Source organism: Sturnira hondurensis, unplaced genomic scaffold (genome assembly GCF_014824575.4).
Source record: "Sturnira hondurensis isolate 20B ecotype Veracruz unplaced genomic scaffold, ASM1482457v3 Scaffold0015056, whole genome shotgun sequence".
In the NCBI taxonomy this organism is placed as follows: domain Eukaryota; kingdom Metazoa; phylum Chordata; class Mammalia; order Chiroptera; family Phyllostomidae; genus Sturnira; species Sturnira hondurensis.
Window position 1 is genome coordinate 645790 of NW_028087687.1, and position 21818 is coordinate 667607.

At 38.4% G+C, this 21818-nt stretch overlaps 1 protein-coding gene and 1 pseudogene across 1 annotated transcript in view; both read right to left on the minus strand.

The window, feature by feature from the left end:
- SLC30A9 (solute carrier family 30 member 9) overlaps positions 1-11547 on the minus strand; it is a 78077-nt gene extending 66530 nt beyond the window's left edge. Inside the window, exons 1-2 of the mRNA XM_037064238.1 lie at positions 11292-11547; positions 1234-1401 (exon numbers count right to left, since the gene is read on the minus strand). Of these exons, the coding sequence (XP_036920133.1) occupies positions 1234-1401; positions 11292-11403 (280 nt within the window). The 5' untranslated portion in view covers positions 11404-11547. The remainder of the gene's footprint in view (positions 1-1233; positions 1402-11291) is intronic.
- On the minus strand, positions 2922-3022 carry LOC118999702 (uncharacterized; annotated as a pseudogene).
- Positions 11548-21818: the final 10271 nt, after the last annotated feature.

Consider the following 21818-nt stretch of genomic DNA (forward strand, 5'->3'; position numbering starts at 1 on the left):
CAAAAGGACTTCTTTTCGATGCTGCAGAGCAAACTAGACCCCCTGGATAAAATTTTTCAAATGCACTGCTGAACTAGCAAAAAATGTTCTGAAGAGGGCAAAATGAAGAAGAAGCCAGACTTCTACAGAATAAGTGGGCACACCAAAACCAGCTTATTTGGGGAGGCGGGGAATGATTTCTGCTGAAGCTTATACCCTGAGCTTCTACAGAACTGCAAGGCTGAGGGGAGCATGGGAGACCAGAGAATAAGACTAGTTCTGCTCGAGACAGAGACATTAAAAAAAAAGTGTCAGCTCACAGAAGACACTCAGGAGAAAAGCTACACACATGGTGTAAGTGTGATTAGAAACAGGACACACAGAGGCAAGCAGCAGGGAAGCGTGCCTGCCTTAACTCTCCTGTTACGTAGTGGGGGGAACTCCCCTGAGAGTCCTAAGAACAAATCAGCCCTCACACCAGTCTGCAGTCTGAATTCATGCTACCAATGTGACCTAAAAAAATGTAAAGCAGAGAATTTAATGTGGTCCCAAGCTGTATTTTCAGCAGCTAAAAGGCAAAAACAAACTCTCTATGCAGGACTACATCTTCAGTTTGGAGAGACATAAAAGTGTTCCAAGATATAAAACTGAATAGAAAATGAACAAATCTTGGTTAAAAAAAAAACACAAATAAGGCATCATGAATGAGAGCAAGAAACAAAGAAAAAGAGAGAATATGGTGCAAACCAAAAGATTTCAGATAGCTTAATTTTCAGTCAGTATATAACATACTTATGTCTAATATGGCTAAGTAATAAAAGAGATGTTTGAAAATATAAGCAAGGAACATGAAACCAACCAAGCAAGGTGAAAAACACTTTCTAGAAAAGAAAAATATAATCGATGAAATTAAAAGCCCAACAAATGTATCAATCATCAGATTAGAGGTAACTAAAGAGGTAATTAGTGAACTAGGCAGAACTAAAGGAATAATCCAGAATTCAGGTGAGAATAGAAATATAAAAATGACAGAAACAGAAATATAAAATTCAGTAATAGAAAATAGGACAGGTTCACACACATGGAAAATAAAGCAAAATGTAACATATTCATAATTAAGAGTTCCAAAAGTAGATAGAAAATAGCAATAAAATAGTTTTACAGGTAAGTTCTATCAAATATTCAAGGAACAAGTATTCTTACACAAACTACTTCAGTACACAGAGAAACTGATTTAAAAAGATTTGCACACACCTGCTTCGTCCAATGATGGTACTTTTTCCACTCTGAGAGTTTCTGATCCCTGCCCTTCTTTCTGAACATTTGTAGAGTACCGCTTTACTTGACTCAGTGCACAAAAGTACGGGCGACCACAGGGAACCATGTTTGAGAAGCTTCCAAATGCCACTAAATTCTGCCATTCTAAAAGAAAAAAATATTTTCAGTACAAACAGAGTCACCAGGATTTTGATACCCAATAAAATGTCTCCTATGATTAGAAGGAGAATGGTTTTACAAAACAACAGTGAAATGTTCATGGTGCAAGACACCCAATGCCAAATCACAAAGCCAAATCACCCTCTCCACTGACGGTGTCTCACTGACCCCTAGGAATACAGGGATTACATTGTGTACAGAAAAAGGATAATATTTAAAATATATTTTAAAATTCCATTTTTCTTTATATTGTATTTTATTTTTATTTAATTCTTGTTCAAGTAGTTTTGTCTTATATTCCCAGCCCTGCCCCCCCAGTGCCCCCCACCTTAGTTATTGTCATGTGTCCTTTATACTTGTTCATGTGATTCTTTCCCCTCACCCCTCTGCTCCCTGTCAGCCTGTTCCGTATCTCAGTGTCTTTGGTCATATTTTGCTTGCTTGTTTGTTTTATTGTTTAGATTCCTGTTAACGGTGATATCACATGGTATTTGTCTTTTACCACCTGGCTTATTTCGCTCAGCATAATGCTTTCCAGTTCCATCCATGATGTTGCAAAGGGTAGGAGCTCCTTCTTCCTTTCTGCAGCATAGAATTCCACTGTGTAAATGTACCATAGTTTTTTGATCCAGTCATTTACTGATGGGCATCTAGGTTGCTTTAAAATTTCATATTATTCTGCCATTCTGAAAGGTGTCTGCCATATAACAGATACTCTCTATTTTCTATGCTTGTTACATGGCAAAAAATATTGGCATACTGTACTTCTCTTGAGGTGGAATGAGGTCACGGGGGCTTCCTACTCAAAATTACACTGGGTCCTCTTTCTGCTAGCTGGCGATTTAGTCCTTTCATTTCACGATCAGTAAGTGAACTATGTTAATCAGTCATTCATACTATCACTTATTTTTAAAAATCAGATAAACAGATCAGCATTTGGTGAAATGTTGATAAAATTCTCAGTACATGGGAATTTGAATTGAGGGAAGAATAGGGTATTAATTATGAAGCACTTCAGTGGCTGCATCTGGGTTGGCTGTGGACGTTACAGAGCTGCCATACAGGAAAAACCCCAAACACATATTCCCTACCTGCCACAAAGGAGTGGAAAAGCAAATCTGTCTGTCTCTACTTTCATGTGACCCCTCCTTCTTTTATTATTTTTATTTTTTTAATTTAATTGTTGTTCAACTAATTTTCTTTTACTCCCGTCCCAGCCCACCCCGCTCAGTGCTCCCCACCTCCCTCCCATCTCCACCCCCTTAGTTGTTGTCCATGTGTCCTTTATACTTGTTTCCATAAACCCTTCCCCTTTTCCCCTGAAATTCCCTCCCCTCTCCCCTCCAATCACTGTCAGCCTGTTCTCTATTTCAGTGTCTTTGGTTATATTTTACTTGCTTGTTTTACTGTTTAGCTTCTTGTTAAAGGTTAATGATCATATGGTATTTGTCTTTCAATGCCTGGCTTATTTCACTCAGAATTAATGCTTTCCAGTTCCATCCATGAAAAACATGGAACACTTCACGAATTTGCGTGTCATCCTTAAGCAGGGGCCATGCTAATTGTATCGTTCCAGTTGTTGTATGTGTGCTGCTGAAGCGAGCACTTTCTTTTATTTTTATGAGTACCTATAATTCCTTTTTTAAAGATTTTATTTATTTCTTTTTAGAGAGAGGGGAAGTGAAGGAGAGAGGGAAACACCAATGTGTGTTGCCTCTCCGAGGACCTCTACTGGGGAGCCAGCCAGCAGCCCAGGGATGTGCCCTGACTAGGGATCGAACTGGCGACCCTCTGGTTCATAGGCTGGTGCTCAATCCACTGAGCTACACCAGCCAGGGCTAGAATGCTTTACAAAAGAACTCAAACATACCTGTCTAGATATAATTTATGTACTTTCTAAAGTTGTAGGTGTATTAACGAAATTATATCATTAGATAGTTGTTTTTCTAAGAGTGGTGGGTTAAACACTCAAGAGTTAAAACTTTTCTAAATGCTTAATAATGATCTTACAAAACTGTTAGTTCATGTATATGCATGTGTAGATATATATATGCCTTCTGAAATAAAAAAGTAAAATTTTTCTTAATGGCTCAGTGAATTCATCACCCAACGTAAGTTACTGTAAATGTTGAAGATAATTTGAAGAGCATGAGGGGCACAGGCAGCATAACTATTCGCTCAAGTTTCAAGCTTGGGAATTATTTGCTTTAAAAGCTTCCTGATACCAACGTAGTCTTTCATTTATTAAAATATGTAGGCTACTAGCAAAATTAATTTGTGAAGCAAAGGCTAAAGCAACTTCTGCCAAGAAACCACCGTCCAGGAAAGCATCTTCACAACAGGCCACTGGTTTGTCAGCCCCACTCAAAATACCTTTTGTGATTCTTACATAACAAAGACAACCTGCCACATCTTTTTCTGCCCAATGAGGAAATGCTTTCATAGATATTGCACTAAGATATTTAAAGAGGGATTACTCCACAGTCTAAAAATCCGTCCTCAAGAGATAACAGTGTTTCCATGACTTGATCCCAGAGTTTTTTTCCCCCTTACATTTTAAAACATTTTGTTACAGAAAATTTTGAACATATGCAAAGTAGAAAAAACAGTACAATAAACAAAACCTGTATTCGGCACACCTGTTGCCCACCTTCAACAAGTATCAACTCATACTCAACCTTGTCTCATTTCTATCTACAGCACTATCTCCTCACCTCCATATGGATTTGAGGCAAATCTCAGACATAAAGTAATTTCATTCATAAACATTTCAGTATGTAGTCTAGAAACAACAGCTTTTTAAACATAGGCCACTGTCATCACAAGTAAAAAATAACAATTCTTTAATATCAATTTCCAGTTGTTAAAAGAATTATAATTTTTTGTGTGTGTGAAGGTCCACATACTATGATTGTCTGAGACGTCTTTGAAGTCTCTTTTAAGCTACAGCATGTCTTTTTTTTTAAAGATTTTTAATTTATTTATCTTTAGAGGGAAGGGAAGGAGAGAGGGAGAGAAACATCAATGTATGGTTGCCTCTCATGCAACCCCCGCTGGGAACTGGCCTGCAACCCAAGCATGAGCCCTGGCTGGGAATCAAACCACATATCCTTTTTTAAGAGTAAGTTTTTATACATTGAAGAAACCAAGAAACCAATTGTTTGTCCTCAATTTTTGTCCTGGTAGTCTTCTAGTCTGATTTTTGCTGATTCAATTACCTGATGTCATTTATTCTGTTCTTCTAAAGGTTCTATAAATCGATGGCTTTAAAGGCATTATCCAAATCTTGGTTCTTTTTATTAAGACAACAATATTTGTTAGAAGGTGATAAGTTCTTTCATTGGGAGCCACATACTTGTGATAGTGTACACTGTTGTTCAATGCCTAGAACCATTTATTCATTCAGCGGGTACAAAATGGTGATGTTTGAATTTTGTCACTCATTGTTAGTCAGAATGCTCCTACAAAGACAGCATTCCCTTCATTTATTTGGTTAGCCAGCAGTACAGTCCGTACAGGGCAATCAGGATAAATGCTTAACTGCTTCCTTTTTTAAAAAAATATTTTATTTATTTATCTTAGAGGGGAAGGGAAGGAGAGAGAGAGAGGGAGAGAAATACCAATGTATGGTTGCCTCTCATTCGTCCCCTGCCGGGAACCGGGAACTGGCCTGCAACCCAGGCATGTGCCCCGACTGGGAATCGAACCGGGATCGTGTGGTTCGCAGGTCCGCGCTCAATCCACTGAGCTACACCAGCCAGGGCGCTTCCTTTTATTTCTAGTTCTCAAAATAGTGAGTTCATTCCCCACCATCCTGCAGCAGTGACACAATTTGTGTATGTGTGTGGGTTGTTATGATTTCATAGATTTATGCATTATTTTATATACTTCAATCCAGTTTAGTCATTATCCTGATTAATGCTCAAGCACTACCATTTCTGGCTAGCATTCTCTTCAAATTGACTCCTGGTTTCATTTGCCACTATCCTAGTATCTTTGATAGTTTCCTTGCGGTTTTGAAGTCTTTAATTTTTAACTTCGGGAGAATTTCAGGTATCAGCAACTTTAAAGTACATGTACATTAAACCAAAATTGAAAATTGCACAGAACTTACATTTAATATTCTAAAAGATACACGGGACCACAATTGAGTCAATAAAACAAACGTAATACCAAACACAAAGCAGTAGAAACAAACATGTGTTTACGTAGTAACAATAACTGGAAACAAACAGGACCAGAGTCAAATGTGTCCCCTATGTCTCCAAGAGGTCAATCTCATTACTTACAATAGTTTTTTTTCCAAAATGTCTAAAGCACTGACATATTAAAAACTAAATCACTGTTACTAAATCATTTATTTTTAAAGAGGTTAGTAATTGTGACTTTAAAATACACAATAAGCAGAGTAGCACAGGAGAAGCTTGCTAGGCCTATAAAATATCCTATACAATCTAGAATGCATAAACTGTTCTTCACGGTATTATCACAGCAAAAACTGAAAACGACTTAAATGTTCCCCAACAGAATGATTAAGTTACATATAACTTAGGGCACACATCTGACTCTGGTCCTGTTTGTTTTTAGTTATTGTGACTACCTAACCAACACACACAATAGAGAACTGTCAGTTTACATGGAAGAAAAAGTATTTATGTTACTTGTTACAGTCTGAAAAAGGCCAAATTTCCTCTAAAAGCCAGGGCAAATAGTAGATGACAAACCAAACTGAGGATCTGTTTTGAGGTGATCAGTAGCAGTGATCATTAGGTTTTATACATTTTTATTGTGTATTCATTAAAAACTTTAAATAACATGTAAAACACTCGTTATAATGATTTTACAGGAAATAAAATAATACATACGAATTCACCCATTACAAGTGTGACTGGTGAAATATCTGGATTCTATACAACTTTTTCTCTAGACCTTATACTTTTCCATATTTCCAAAATAAAAACCTAAATGTTAAAAACAAAAAGTATTTGCATTACTAAACTACTTCAATATTATTACTGCTAATATTAACACACTAGCCCTGGCTGGTGTAGCTCAGGATTGACCATGGGCCTACGAACCAAAGTGTTGTCAGTTCGATTCCCAGTCAAGCAAAAGTGTGACCTAGACAGGGTAGCTCAACCTAAAAGACTATTGCTGATGTGATTTTTCTCCAGAACAGAGTAAGAGAATCCTTCCCTCCCTCCCACCAACACCCAAGTAAAGAATATGACATGCTGGCAACTTCCTGCACTGCCTCTTGGCATACATCTCCCCTGCCTTGCTTAATTATTGTTAATATTTACTTTAAAAATGGAAAAACAGCAACAAGAGAAAAGGCGAAGTCCCAGGCCAGCATTTCTAATGAAAGAGCCCTTGCTGGCCACTTCCTAGCCCAGAACCCAGTACATGTCCTGCACAGTACTCGTGTTGGCTCGTCCCTGGTGTCTGCCCAGTAACGGTGCACATGCTTGCCTGTCTGGTTTGGCACACCACCAGCACTGGCCCCGCTTACTGAATGATCCTCACTCACAAAAACCCCGTGAGGCACACACTAAGGCTACCCTCATTCTACAGTTATAAATTCTGTCATTAACTTCAACTACACAGAATCATGCTGTTGGTCTGTCAATTTGATCTTTTGTAATTATCAAGTGATTTAAGGGAAGGGATGCTGGAGATAAAAGTTAAATTGTTAAAATTCCCACTGTACTGTTCTTATGGTAATAAATATGAGCACAGTACAGACATATAAAATACAAAGGTTTAATTTCTATCTTTTTATTTAAAAACTACACTTTCATGAATATCACACTTAAGCAAAAGCATGTAACAGTTAATTTAATATGTGGTACTTAACGGAGCATCCTCTGACCTCAAATTTTTGTCAACTGAGGCAAGGCATAAAATACATGAAAAAAAAATAGCACTCTATGCAAAGCCAAAAAAACTTAAAAGGTATATACAAAGAGGGACCAAAAGTGAAATTTATTCATATAAAACTGTGTATTTATTATAATGTTTAAACTTCAGTCACCTTCAAAGTACTCTCCATTTGACGCAATATCCCTAATGAAACGTTTTTTCCACTGCTCAAAACAGTGTTTGAACTCACTCATTTTGATGCCTTTTAGTGAGTACTGTTTTTTGTTTCTCCTCTTCCACATCACCAAAACCCTTCCCTTTCAGGACTTTTTTCATCCCAGGGAAACAAAAAAAGTTGCTAATAGGGAGGGTGGGGCACCAGGGCAGGAGGAGAGGTCATGCCTTTTTTTTAGTCAAAACTGCTAAGAATGCAGCCTCTCACAAAAAGGCCAGCTGGTAAGCTGATACACAAGGTCCTTGAACATTCACCTAGTGGGGGAAGCCTGTACTACAAGGGGCCACCCTCCGTAAGATAATTCTGGTTTGGGGGAGGGTCTCCCCTCTATTTACTACAGAAACTGAGTAACATTTTTAGTACTTAAAACAGCAGCCCCAACCTCTTTGGCACCAGGGATCCATTTCGAGGAAGACAATTTTTCCACAGACAGGAAGGGAGGACAGGAGGCAGAGCTCAGGTGGTATGCGCGCTCGGCTTCACTCACTGGCCTGATGCCTCCTACTGTGCAGCCCAGTTCCTAACATGCCACAGACCAGTACTGGTCCACAGCCCGCAGGGTGGGGACCCCTGATTTAAAAACATATGGTTAGTCATCCCTCTATGCCAAGGGTAGGTTCGATCCCCAGTCAGGGCACATAAAAAAAATAAACCAATGAGTGCATGTATAAGTGGAACAACAAACAGATGTTTCTCTCTCTTCCTCTCTCTAAAAATCAGTAAATTAAAATTTAAAAAAAAGTATACATTTATTATAGATCTTCTGAAAAACACATAAAGTTAAAAAAAAGTTTAACAGCTCTGGCCCAGGAGCTCAATTGATTAGAGCGATGTCCTGATACACCAAGCTTGCATGGTGGATCTCCGGTCAAGGCATATACAAGAATCAACCAATGAATGCATAAATAAGTGCAAGAGGAAACTGATGTTTCTCTCTCTCTCTAAAATCAGTAAAAAAAAAATTTTAATTTTTTTTAAAGAAATTCACTGTTAATATCCAGTATATATTCTTATTTTTTCTAGTTTTACCTAATACAGTACATCAAGAGCAGCTTCCCATGTCACTGAATATTTTAAATTATTATTTTAAAACAGAGTTGCATGTATCATGAGCCCATATTAAATGTACCATAATATGGATGGATCCCTTTAAGTAGAATCTCCAAGTCAGAGGCATTAATCTTTAAAGTTCTTTTTATACAAAGAAAAACTGATTTCTAAAACACTGTTCAACTCTGCCCCAATCAGTAATAGCTCCTGCTTTCGTGCAACATCAGCATGAGGTATCACTATGAAAAGTTTGGCCAATACAGGCAGGCAATGAGTAGTAACTTCTTAAACTTCCATTTCTGTGTTTATTAGTGAGTATAAAACACTTCTGCATTTTTATCGGCCACGTGAACTTTATGAATTTCTTATTCATTTCGTTTGCCCACTTTTCTACTGGTTTGTAAAAATTATTTATAAATTAGGGATACTAACTCTATAACTGCACTGTCTAATACAGAAGTCGCTGTTATTTGAGCCCTTGAAATGTGGCTACTCTGAACTAAGATTTGCTTTAAGTGTAAAATACACACTGGACTTCAAAAATTTAGTACAAAAAACAATATAAAACATCTCAATAATTTTAATATCAATTACCTGTTGAACTACTTTAAATATATTGGATAATATATATATATATTAAAATTAGTTTCACCTGTTTCTATTTTTAAAAATGCAGCTATCAAGATAACAGAAAATTACATACGTGGCTCCCATATCTCTTTGGACAATGCTGCTCTAGAATATTGTTTTCCTTTTCATCTTTAAATATTTTCAGTGTTAGTTCCACAAACAGGCATTTCTCATTGTAAGTACACAAATGAAGCAGTTGCTTCCCTCAGGGTTTCCTCCTCTTCTCATTCTTCATAATATTTTCCCAGCCTCATATTCTTTCACAGGAATTTTAGAAGCATAAATTAAATTGTATTTCTTGATAAAGGAAAATGTTTTTGGAAATTTTGCCCCAAAGTTCTTCAAATATTCTTTTTTTTTTCTTTCTTTTTTTTAATATATTTTATTGATTATACCATTACAGTTGTTCTATTCCCCCCCTTCTTTCCCCTCCACCCGCACACTCCCCAAATATTCTTTATTTCTTACATGCATCCAACTTAAACAGTACTTTTTCTAAATGATTTTTAAATTTTACCATAATTATAATAGCCCTTTATAAAACAGTATTATTGAAATTAAATTTTCACAAACCAGGTTCTTTTTAAAACCTTCTAGGTGTTTTTTATTGTGAAAACATATTTTAATTTTTTGGTGGTAAACATTCCAAACAACTCTGCTAAATCATTCTGACTGATGAGACGGGTAATTATTATCTATGGTTCACAGATGGATGAGACAAACATGACAGCTACAGAAAATAGGGATTACAAATTACACTCTTTCGAATGCTTTTAACCAACACTTAAAGGGCACTTCAGCCTAAATTCAACAGTCACTTCACCTAAATTAAGTGTAAAATGCAGAAATTGCTTGGTCAATAGAAGCCTTCACCTGGGTATTTTGGAGTGAATATAACCGAATGTTTCACTCTGTTCATCAAAGAACCACGTACACTGCTGATATGGAAAACTCAACAATTATACTTTCCCATCACCACCAAAAAGCCCCAAGAACATTTCTAAAATTTTAAGAGCCAGTTTCTACACTTACTGCACATAAAAAGTACAAATATGTTATTTGCACAGTATAGGCATTACCATAGCTTTTATCATAAACTTGAATGACTTGACTACAACTTCCAACTTCTATTGCGAGGTCATAAAAATGCTACAAGTTTTTCAAAATGAACTTTTGAGGAATGTCTGTAAATACTCTTTGCATCCCCACGAACCTGAGGATTAGGGATGGAAAAGATTAGGGGTGGGTCTGGTTCAAACTTCTCCCTTATTGTTACTTTCGTTGTTCCAAAGTGTCAAGATCTGACATGCCAATCGATGGCAGAAACGGAGGTAAGCCTGATTAAAACTTCTAAGTTTGATGCTATTTTGGAAACTCTGGGACAATTTGAGTCAGAAAAAGAAAAAATGCTTAAGTAGAAGGATAAAAATTCTCAGCAATCACCTTTTTCTGGGTTACAGCTCCGGTAGACACTTTTGCAGGAAAAAGACAGCTCAACGAAACTGAAGAGTGTCGTTTCTCAGCCCCAAAGTGGGCTCGTTCAATGACTGTAATGGTCAAACCCTCATACTTAAGTATAAAGTTTGAAGAGCAACCCCGCCCCCCGCGCGTTGCTCCTTTTAGAAAATTTAAGAAAGCAAGTTGGGACTCCAAGAGAGGAGGGCAAGAAAATCTGCTCGGTTACAAGTCCTCAATGAAGGGAGGTCGGTGAGCTCCAACAACCCCGGAACATTGTGGAGCCAGTTATTTCCCACTGCCTAGGGTGTGCGTGGCTGGGGGTGGGGGGCGTCACCGTGGGACACCGAAGTGCACACGTGGAAAGTGGTCGGCTTTCCGTTGGAAACCCGGCCGCAGGCTGCCCGCAAGTTTCTGCGGAACCTGTGCTAGTACCCGAGGCGAGACCAGAGTCGGGAACGCCTGTCAGGCCCCCCAACGCTGGGCGGGCCAAAATGCAAAGGCGGAGACCCAAAGGGAGTAGGCGCTGGGACTGGGCAAAGGGCTAGCGGGCTACTGCCCGGGGCGAGGCGCAGAGCGACGGGCTGGGCCCGGTCCTCCAGTCCGGCTTCCGCGGAGGCAGCGGCCGGGGCCGGACACTCACCCTGGCGGTCGCTGGAGCCGCGGGCCGCCGCCCCGCAGCGCAGACGGAGCCGGCACACGGAGGACCAGCTACATCTGTGGGCCGCAGCGGCGGCGGCCAAGCCCGGTAGCATCCTGGCGGGGCGAAGGCCCCTCGCTCACTACCTCCTGCCTCCGCGCCGCTGCCGGCACCAACTGACTCCATAGACCGGGAACCAGGGAGCAGCGACGCCTGCGCCGCCGCGGGCGGCCTCAGTAACCCGGAAATGGCCAACACAACGTTATTTACCAGCGCCCGCCGCGCAGGCGGCGGAAGTGACGAGAGCGAATCGCCAGGCTCTGCCTTCGTGGGACTGGAGGGAGCGGCGTGGCCGCAATTGAATATTGGGGTGTATTCTTTGTCTTCGTGCGCACTTGCACTTTTTCCGCTTCTTTTGAAATCACCGTGTAAATTGTTTTCAACTTAGTAACCAAGAAAGCCTTGAGAGAATTGACAGCCTTTGGAACTTTTGCGTGCTGTTACACCCACCCACCCCCCGCTTGAAACCAAGGCCATGTGAGTTGGGAAGAAAGTGGTAGGGGACTCAGGAGTTGGAAAATTTTAGGTTAAGGTAAAAAGTTATAAGCCTAATTAAGTATTGTATATGTTAAAGCTTTTGTTTCAGAAACTACAGATAGGGTCCATCCTGGCTCCTGGGAAAACAACCGACCTCCTGGGGCAGTGCTAAAGATTACCCCCTGGGGACAAGTGGAGGCATCTCGACCTTTGTGTTCCAGGGAGAGACAGACCTGCCCCTGGGAAGAAATAACTGCCCAGGACAGGAATGTCACCATTTCTCTCACCTAATCTTCCCTGAACTTCACAGCCCTTCACCACACCTTATTTATTCCCTACTGTAAAAACCTTGGTGTGGAAAGAAAAGACAAGATGGTCTGTTAGGGTATGAACCCGCCACCTTCTCAAATCTTTGGCCATCTGAATAAAGCCCCTCCAAAAAGATTCAATCGCTTTCATTGCTTATTAGGTTTGGTAATGATAAAGAAATTGAAATAGGAGGAAAAGAATTCTGTCCCTGTCCTATTTCATGGTTAAGAAGGAGCCAAGCTTGGAGAAGGGAAGCCAAAGCATGGTTTGTAACAGGCCAAAAATATGCCCTTGAATGCTGAAGCCTGAAGAGTGCCCATGAAATAGTAAACTAGCTTGATGGTGGTTTTGGCTTATTTATAATAATAAATCAAATGAAGAATTTCACATTTCTCTTTCTATTTAAACAGAAGTAGACTTTCTGTTGGAAAGCCATGAGACTTTCCAAGGACTGGGGTGATTACTAAACCCACATGGCTGTAACAAATGAATTGCAGTCAAAGGCCAGAGTACAAAAAAATAATTACTCATTAACTTGCACTGTAGCATCTGCTAAATGTTACTTCAGCAACTGAATTATGCAACAGTGACAGTGAATTCTAAACTTAAATATCTAATAATTTAGCAGTCATTCCTGTTCCATACTTGCAAAAAAAGAAAAAGAAAAAAGTTATTGAAATAGTGGTTGAATGGTGTCAAGATTAGCTCTGAAATCTAATACATCATTCGAACTGGGCAGCATACTCACTGACCTAGCTGTTGAATACAGTGGTTTTTGCGGTAACAGGTGAGAAGCTCTGAGACAGCCCCATATTTTACAACCGTGCTTTTTTTTCTGATAATAGGCTGATACTCTTATTCCTTCTACATAAGTAAAGAAAGCATTAAATTGTTTAGTCACTCCACCCCCACCACCAAGTCCATGATGGAAACCATACTTCAGGCCGTAGGTTTTGGCTATTTACGAGGATGTCAAAAGAGAAAATATGCAACCGATAAAGCTTAGAACGAAGGTCAGGAATGAAGACATGAATTTGAAAGCAGACAGATAGTCTAACAGTTGCTATTGAAAACAAATTCTGGATTAAACATCAAGTGTTAAACTAAATTCAGGTGTCCAGATCTGGAAAAAAAAATTTTTTTAATGATAGAACTCAGTTCCAATGAAGGACATTGATATTTTGTGGCTGCCCAGCACACTTCGAATGTACTTCGGATATCTGGGGAATTTCCAACCTTGTGGGTTTATCTCCCCAAGGTAGATGTTTGGAATTTGCTTTCCCAGGCTCCTTTGCAGCTAGGGCTCACAGGTATGGTAGAGGCTCGAAGCAACCATCAGAAAGGCTTCAAATTGAAAGAAAAAAATGGTAAGAGCAAGGAATCTCATGGAATACATTTTGGCAAGGGAGGGGATGTAAGGCAAAGATACATCCAGTTTTCAGAGGAAACAGGTGCAGAAGTCCAGGACAGGGTCCCAATAGTGATGACTGTCTCCAATGGAAACTGCAATAGGAAGCTGCATCCTTCCACACCCGACTCTCCCCTCCTGGATTTTGTTAGCTATCCAATATCCCTTTTTAAAAATCCGTTTCTGTTTAACTGACTAGAATGGATTTTGTTAAAGTAGTCTCTGTGCATTCATTAAGTGCCTAATATGTTCTAGGTACTGGCTTTTAGCAATGAACAAACAGAAAGTGATTCTTGTCCTAATGAAGCTTATACTCCAGTAGTAAGAGACAGATGATAAAAGAAATAAATATATGGTAGTTCTATGTGTTATATGATAAGCACTATCAGAGAATGATAAGTACTGTTGACGAACATAAAGCAGGGAAGGAGAGAAGAAATGCTCCAACTGGTTCTGCTATTGAGAGTGGGCAGGTTTCAGAATTTGAGTGTCCATGAGGTTGGCGCAGTGGGGGGACAGTCCTCATGGAGGCCAGACCCCCAGATTAAATATCTGATGCAATTAGATCTTTCCTCACTACACTGATACTTTTTCTACTTCTCTAATTTAGGTAATATCATTTTTTAAAAAGATTTTATTTGATTATCCTTAGAGGAGAAGGGAAGGAGAGAGAGAGAGAAATATCAATGTATGGTTGCCTCTGGTGTGTCCCCTGCTGGGAACTGGCCTGCAACCCAGGCATTTGCCCTGAATGGGAATCGAACCGTGATCGTGTGGTTCAAAGGCCCACACTCAATCCACTGAGCTACACCAGCCAGGGCAGGTAATATCATTTTAAAACACTTCTATTAAAAAAAAACCCTTCTATTAATGTAGCCTCTAGAATTCAGCATTCTAGAAAATTGAAGGGAATGGCAGGGAAGAAAATCCCATCCCATCATACATCCATTAATGATTTTGATCCTATATTACTCTATTTTTCAAAAAAGGGAAAAGACATGAAGAGTGATTAAATGCATTACTACCCAACAGATCTGTACAAAGTAGTTACTACTGAATCCTGGATTCTGACCCTTATTCTATACTCTTACTATTATATCACAATATGCTGTAATCTCCAAAATGTAAACTTTCTTTGACAAAAAGTTAGTGATGGCCAGGTAGCTCTGTTGATTAGAGCTTTGTCCCAATTCACCAAGGTTGTGAATTCCATCCCCAGTCAGGGCACATGTAAGAATCAACCAATGAATGCATAAATGAGTGGAACAACAAGTCAATGTTTCACTCTCTAAAATCTATTTTTTAATTAAAAATAATGGTTATAAAATAAAAAATAAAGAAGTTATTAGTACCGGGGTAGGGGAGAAAATGGGATGTGGTCATCACTGTAAACACCCATTATTACTAAACAGTACCTGGAAAATAACTAGTTTTCTGGCTCTTTGGGATATAAATGGGAAATTATGATAACTACTTAATTTATTCAATAAAGCACTCCACCGAATTGTTCTAAATAATAGATGATGACAGCCAAAATATCTTGAGCCCTTTTATGTAAAGCACTGTGGTTAAAACTCTCTGTGCTTGGCTCATTTTATTTTGTAACATATGGGGTATTAGCCCCATTTTACAGGAGAAACAGGTCACACAGCTAAGAAGTGACCGAAACCAGGTCTTTCAGACTTCAGAACCCGAGAGCTTGGCTAAGCTTCACTGCCTTCCTGTGATGATGGTCGTATTTCCTCTACTTCCCAGGCGTCTCACTTAGGATAAGAATCAAGTCATTCCCAATTTTTAGATTCCCTAATGAAGACAGAATTGCAATTCTGGGCCTCATTCTCTGCACATTCTAGATACATTTAGTTTTGAGCATTTTATAGGATATTTTTCCATCCTTTTTATGCATCCATTTGGAGAAGTTGACAAAGAGCATGTGCTGAAGGGGACTTTGAATCCGTTACTGATTTTGAAGATGTACTTCAGGAAAGAGCTCTTAGTTACAGAAGCTGGTCTGAGTTTACTAAGTAACAACATTTTTGTTTTCTGTTCCTGGAATTTATTTGAAAGTAAAAAAATAAAATCTGTCCACACAAGGTTGTGTACTTTACTGAGGAGAAAAAAGAAAAAAAAATTCTCTTAACAGGTCCAAAGTTTCTTTTTTGCCCAGAAAGGTGTTGACATAAAACACAGCAACTTAAGTTTTAACCAACACAACACTGATTCATCAAGTAGGATCTTAAGGGAAATTCTTTAAATTTCAAGAATCCCAGAATCTCCTAAGGTAAAATGAAAAGGATAATATAAAATGTAGCTACTTGTTTATACACACCTTTATAGTGTATAAATATGTTCACTTTCAAAAATCTTCAACATAATTCTCTGCTTGCCACATTTTACGAATGAAGAAATTGAGGCTCAGTGAAACAGAGAATGGCCACAGGCTGGAAGGACCATCTGTGGCCTTCCTGACATTTTGCTGATGTTATATGTGTTTGTAACTCCTTGATCATGTTTTGACATTTGAGCTGGTATATCAGTTGAATCCAGCAGCAGAAAGGAAACCGGACGCAGCCTGAATTTTAAACAAACAAACAAACAACAACAAAAAACCCCAGAAAATGTGGTAAAACATTTATTTACTTTTCCCATGAAGTCCCTTATCAGATCACAGAGTCCACCTAAACAGGTATTAACCCTCTTTCTCTCTTGGTTCCTGTTCTCTCTACCACCTACCCAGCCTCTATCCACCGAATCATTTCCTGTCCTCTGTTTCCCATTAGGTTCCCATCTCTATCTGGATGGGCAATAAAAGATTAGTCAGGTCCTGTCTGTCTTTGGAGAAAACTTGGGGGCATTTTGAGTCTTCAGAATAAAACTCTACCAAGCCAACCTTTCTTAGAAAGCTGACTGGCTCTGAGTCCAAAGCCCAACTTTGAACTGTTTCTGTTGGTATGGCCAACTAGACACACCCCAAATAATCTTTTAGCTAAAATCAACCTAAAAATATGTTGTAAACATACATGCACACACCTTAAAAGCAACTCCAAGAAGGCAAAATGTAAAGAATTCTCAGGATGCATGTAGGCACACACGTAATCTATTCTCTCTACTAGTAAACTTGGGGTAGGGGGAGGGACACTGAGTGCAAGAGAAAAAGAAGGCCCACCCAAGGAGGGGAATCTAATAGGAAGCATTTGTGTAACCACTGCATTTGAAGTCTAATGAGACAGCTAGGAAGGTGGCCTGTCTACCTTGGTGCCAGGTAGGGAGAAGAAAAATTTCCCTTAAGAAGTCATAACCACAAGCCAGTATTCATGACATTGTGCCCCAAATTTATACTTACAAAGAAAAAATCTAGAGCTAAAAATTTAGTTTAAAGTGGCCCTACTTTGGTAGTGCCCCATGGCACCTGGCAGAAGCAAATGTAAGTCCTTTTAACCTCCAACACTCAAGCATGTGTCTTGAAATTTCTAAAGTTTAAATGAAAAAATATAGAGTAGCAAGTGTGTACAAATGCTGGAGGAGGAGAAATGGGATGGGAAAATTTGAATCAAAACAAAACCCAAGCAAAGATTATACAGAAATGACACGGATGTCTATGAGTGATAATGTATGAATACAAGGAAAGAATTTGAATATTTGGTATAAGTGGTTATGCAATACTGTTTTTTTTTCCCTGGCATGGTAGTTAGATCCATTTATTAGAAAACCATTGCTGATAACCAAAAACTGTTCACTTACAGGAGAAGAGTATTTCCTCTCATTCCTGCTCAAAACTTTTGTTGAAGACAAGTACATTTTTAGGATGACCTTCTGAGGTTGGGCAAACAGCAGATGGAGGCATCTCCTAAGTATTGAATCATTTATTCTGTATGAACACCTATTATGCGGGTATCCCCCAAACATCCATGGCTGCTGTTTCCTAAGACTGCCACTTCCACTATAAAATGCACCCTCCATGAGCACGGTGTGAGTGAGGGTTGTACTCTGTTAATGACTTCCTTCGTAAATCATCAGACGGGAACTCCCACAGACCCCTCCGTGGAATTGTGGTTTCCCAGTCTTAAAATAGACACAAGTCTAGTTACCTGTCTCATAAATATAATGCAGAAAATTAGCTCACTTAGGCATCTTGAAAACCAGTAATAATGATAATGGTCTGAAAACCTTTATACACTAAAACGTTGATATCATAATAAGCCCTTTATAACCTCGATTAGGTGTTTGATGTCAAAACCGACTGGAAATAAAATCAAGAGCCAGGCAATGTTTCCCTCCTCCCCTCCCCTTATGGTTTCTTATTCCATGCAAAGTGAGAGCCACTAGAATTATTTTTCAGAAAACTTGCCACCAGGGGGCAGTTTGCTTATAATTAAAGAGATTCCAATATCTTAAAATTTGAAAATCTGATAACGGTATATAGAAAATAGATGAAGATTTTATAAACCTGTTTCAAAGTTATTTGTACATTTTAATGCCAAGGAATTAAAAGATACTGATGTTATTTCAAGCATATTAGTACTGTATTAATGTGCATACTTATAGTTTCTGCCTCCACAGCCCTTTTTAGAGCAAATAGAATGAGCATAACAACTAGTTGTAATAAGCCTTACATACCCTTTGACTTTACCACAATATTAAAAGGCAAAGAAAAAATACCCTCTGATACATTTTAATTATTAGGGTAAATGTTTAATTATTCACTTAGAAAAATATTTTCTTCCCAGAAATATATCCATAACTAAAAATATAAAAGGCCCCAAATTATTTTTCTGTAAGTTGTTCCAATATTTTTTAAAGAAGTGTTCTGCTTGTATTTTGAAATTGAGGATTGTCCTCAGAAAAGGGAAATATAAAGTTCACGTAAAAAACACATTCAAAGTAAGCCCAATAGTACAGTAAGTCCAAAAAGGGAAGTTTAGCCTTTTAGATAAAGGGGCAAAGTGTAACTTCTAAGCATTTCAAAAGATGTCCTATATGCTTTGGATATTACTAAACTGAACTGCAAAACATGAACCTGGTAATTCAGTGTCAAGGACCATTACTCCAGACTGGAGAAACCTGTTTATACAACTGTATCTTTTATGAATTAAAAAAAAAAGACATAGCCATATTATTCTGGATCACTGCCAAGTTTCATCTGTCTTCAGGGTTTTTGGTTTGTTACTTAAATGGCCTATTGCCCTTGGAACTCTAGGTAATAATGGTTGTAGAGTTCCAAATTTGAAGAATTTAATAAAAAAAATACTACACACTACTGGGTATTTTTTAATGAATATATACATTTAAAAATAAAATTGGGACTACATTGATCTAAATCTCACAATGTATTTGGAAATACTTACAAAGCAATTTAGTGAAAACAATGGTTCTAATGTCGAATCTCTTTGTTAATTTAGTGTCAGCCCCAAATTACTTATCCCCTTCTTTGGCTAACGGCACTCCCTTCCTTTGAACAACCTGCCCCACCATCTGGGAAGACCACCCAAGTCCACATTTCCATGGTTTAAAGGAAAACTCATTAGATACACTTTTCCCTTTAGTAGGGAAGAGGATCGTGGGGGAAGGCAAAATCTCCCTTTCTACCATTTTGCCAAGAGGATGGTAGTCTCTGACTTTCTCTGAGAGGAGAAATAGGAGAAAAGTCTTCTTTTCGCTGAAAAATACTAGAATTTCCCCCTCTTCATTTTATGCTTGTTCTAAAATTGTGCACCCCTTGCCCTGGCTGGCGTAGCTCAGTGGATTGAGGGCGGGCCTACAAACCACACAATTGCAGTTCGATTCCCAGTCAGGGCACATGCCTGGGTTGCAGGCCAGTTCCCAACAGGGGCCTCACGAGAGGCAACCATACATTGATATTTCTCTCCCTCTCTCCTTCCCTTCCCCTCTAAAGATAAATAAATAAAATCTTTAAAAAAATTGTGCACCCCTTTTTCATGTCAGGGTACCATTCTTAATCACTTCTAGTCATCCAACCTACAAGATTTATTTTTTAAATATTAATCTCAAAGAAGATTCATATCTGAGACACATAATAAAAATTTTACTAAGGGGTGCAAAATAATGTGAAACTACTTAAAGCAGAAGGGAACACAAGTGAGGGTAAGGCAGGGTTGGAGGATTGGTAAGGCTGGGTGATAACAGGAAGTTTTCATTATACCATTCTATTTTTATGTATGTTCAAAACTCACTATGATAAATTTTAAAAAGCACTTTGTTGACAAATCACCTGCTTAGACTGTCAACTCTCAAGAATCCCAGCTGACCACTTCTTTGAGCAGTCTCTCCATTCAGCTAGCCATGAGGAATGAGATGACCCTTCCCTTCCCAAAGTATAGATTTTTATAAAACAGCTCCATGTATTCCCATATGCTAAAGAGCACGTGAATCAACAATGTATTAAGTCCCTAAGGCTCTAGACCGTTAAATCTTTGGGAAATCCACTTTCTTATACTCTTTTCCTCTTATGTGGACAACTCATTTACTAATTCAGTGTTTACTCAACTGTCAGAACTGTCTTTATACAACTGATTTTCCATAACGCCTCTTAGACTATAATCTCTAAATGGACAAGGATTTGTTGAACTTGCTTGTGCTGTTCTTTGCTTAGCAAAAATTGTTAAAAATTGCCACAGAAAATAAATATCTGCCAACCCTACACACCTGGAAGGAAAATATATTCCTGTGTCGTCCTATGTTGACTTACTTCTTTGGATATATTGTTTGTTGTTAATCATTTGAGGGTTATCAGTAACTCATACACTAGAGGCTATATATCTCACGAAGCGAAAAAGGACACCAGGAAGCAGGTGAGCAGCTGAGAGATCCACTCTAACTTTTTTTTTCTAAGTCTCACCTTAGACCATTATTTTTCCCCATTTCCTATTAGATTACTAAACTATACCATTCTATTACCTGAGATGAACTGAGGACCAGGGAAGTGTTCAAAATCCCCTTATCCTAACAATAAGGGAATGGAGCACAACGGGAAGCTGAATTCTAACTGTAAATGTTTTCTGCAACACAACATTTTCAAATCTGCTTAAATCCAGAGAGGTTTTTATTACACAATTTGATTTTTACATCAATAAAATCTTAGCTGTAACAATACAGATGAAGGAACGACAATTTAATTTGTACCAAAATAAACATTAGATATACAAAGCACATACAGTGGAAAGAGGGGCACAATAAATTACAAGTGGAGACGTTATTTTGGTCAATTACCAAAGAAAGCCCTTGACACGTCCAATTTCACACCATCAAATTTATCATTCTTGCTGATTTAAGCAGAACACAAAACAAATATGGATCCCAGGGCTTACTTTCCCAGGTACCAGCACAGATAATTTACTACAGTGATCCAATTTGGAAATCAGTAGGGACCAGTAAATCGCTGCATAAAAGAAGGAGCAAATGAGGTCCTTTTTCCTTAGTGTCAGCAGGCTATGATTACTATGTTTATTAGATTTTCTTGAAAGGACTTCACATTTTCTCAAATATTGAGGAGAAATGTATTTCCCCTCTGAGTCTTACATTAGCATTTATGTGCTCTGGTCTTGAATACAGGGGAATGATGAATTTTTCAATTTATTTTATAAATTTATACAGTCTGGATGGTATTGGCTTGAAGAGTGTAACTCCCAACCTATACAATATTAGATATTAAAAATGGATTCACGAGAAGTTACTAAGAAATGCTGACATACTGTATATACAAATTTTTTAGTTCAATATATCCCATTATATAGAGCACCAGAATAATGCATTTATAAATCAAGCAGTTTTTTTATGACTCTAATTCTTGCGACCCTTGTACACTTGTTCCAATATAACACATCACAAATGTCACCTGCCCAAGACTTTGCCCATTTGGTCTTAACTGATGTAAGCAAAAATGTATGTCAGAAGCAATTTTTTATTTTAAGGTAAAAAAAAAGTCAAAGTTTAGAATTAAACTGTCATGAACCAAGAGGGACAAAAAGGTTTAAAAATACTGAGCACATCAAAAAAGTAACTTCAGAAGGCTATGAAGGAAAAAGTGAAATGATTCTGGGGCCTTTTTCTCCTGGAATACAGCCTAAATTTTAGAGTCCAGCAAAGATACCCATCAATAATTTTTTACTATCACTAAAAAAAAAAAGAATCGTTAGATTAAAAAAAATACTGTACTTTATTCTCTCCTCACATCAACTGAAAGTCAAGGCAGGTCAGTCCTCCTATTTGCTCTGCACACAAGGAGAAAGGCTATCCTAGAGTTGATCTCTCACGTAGGC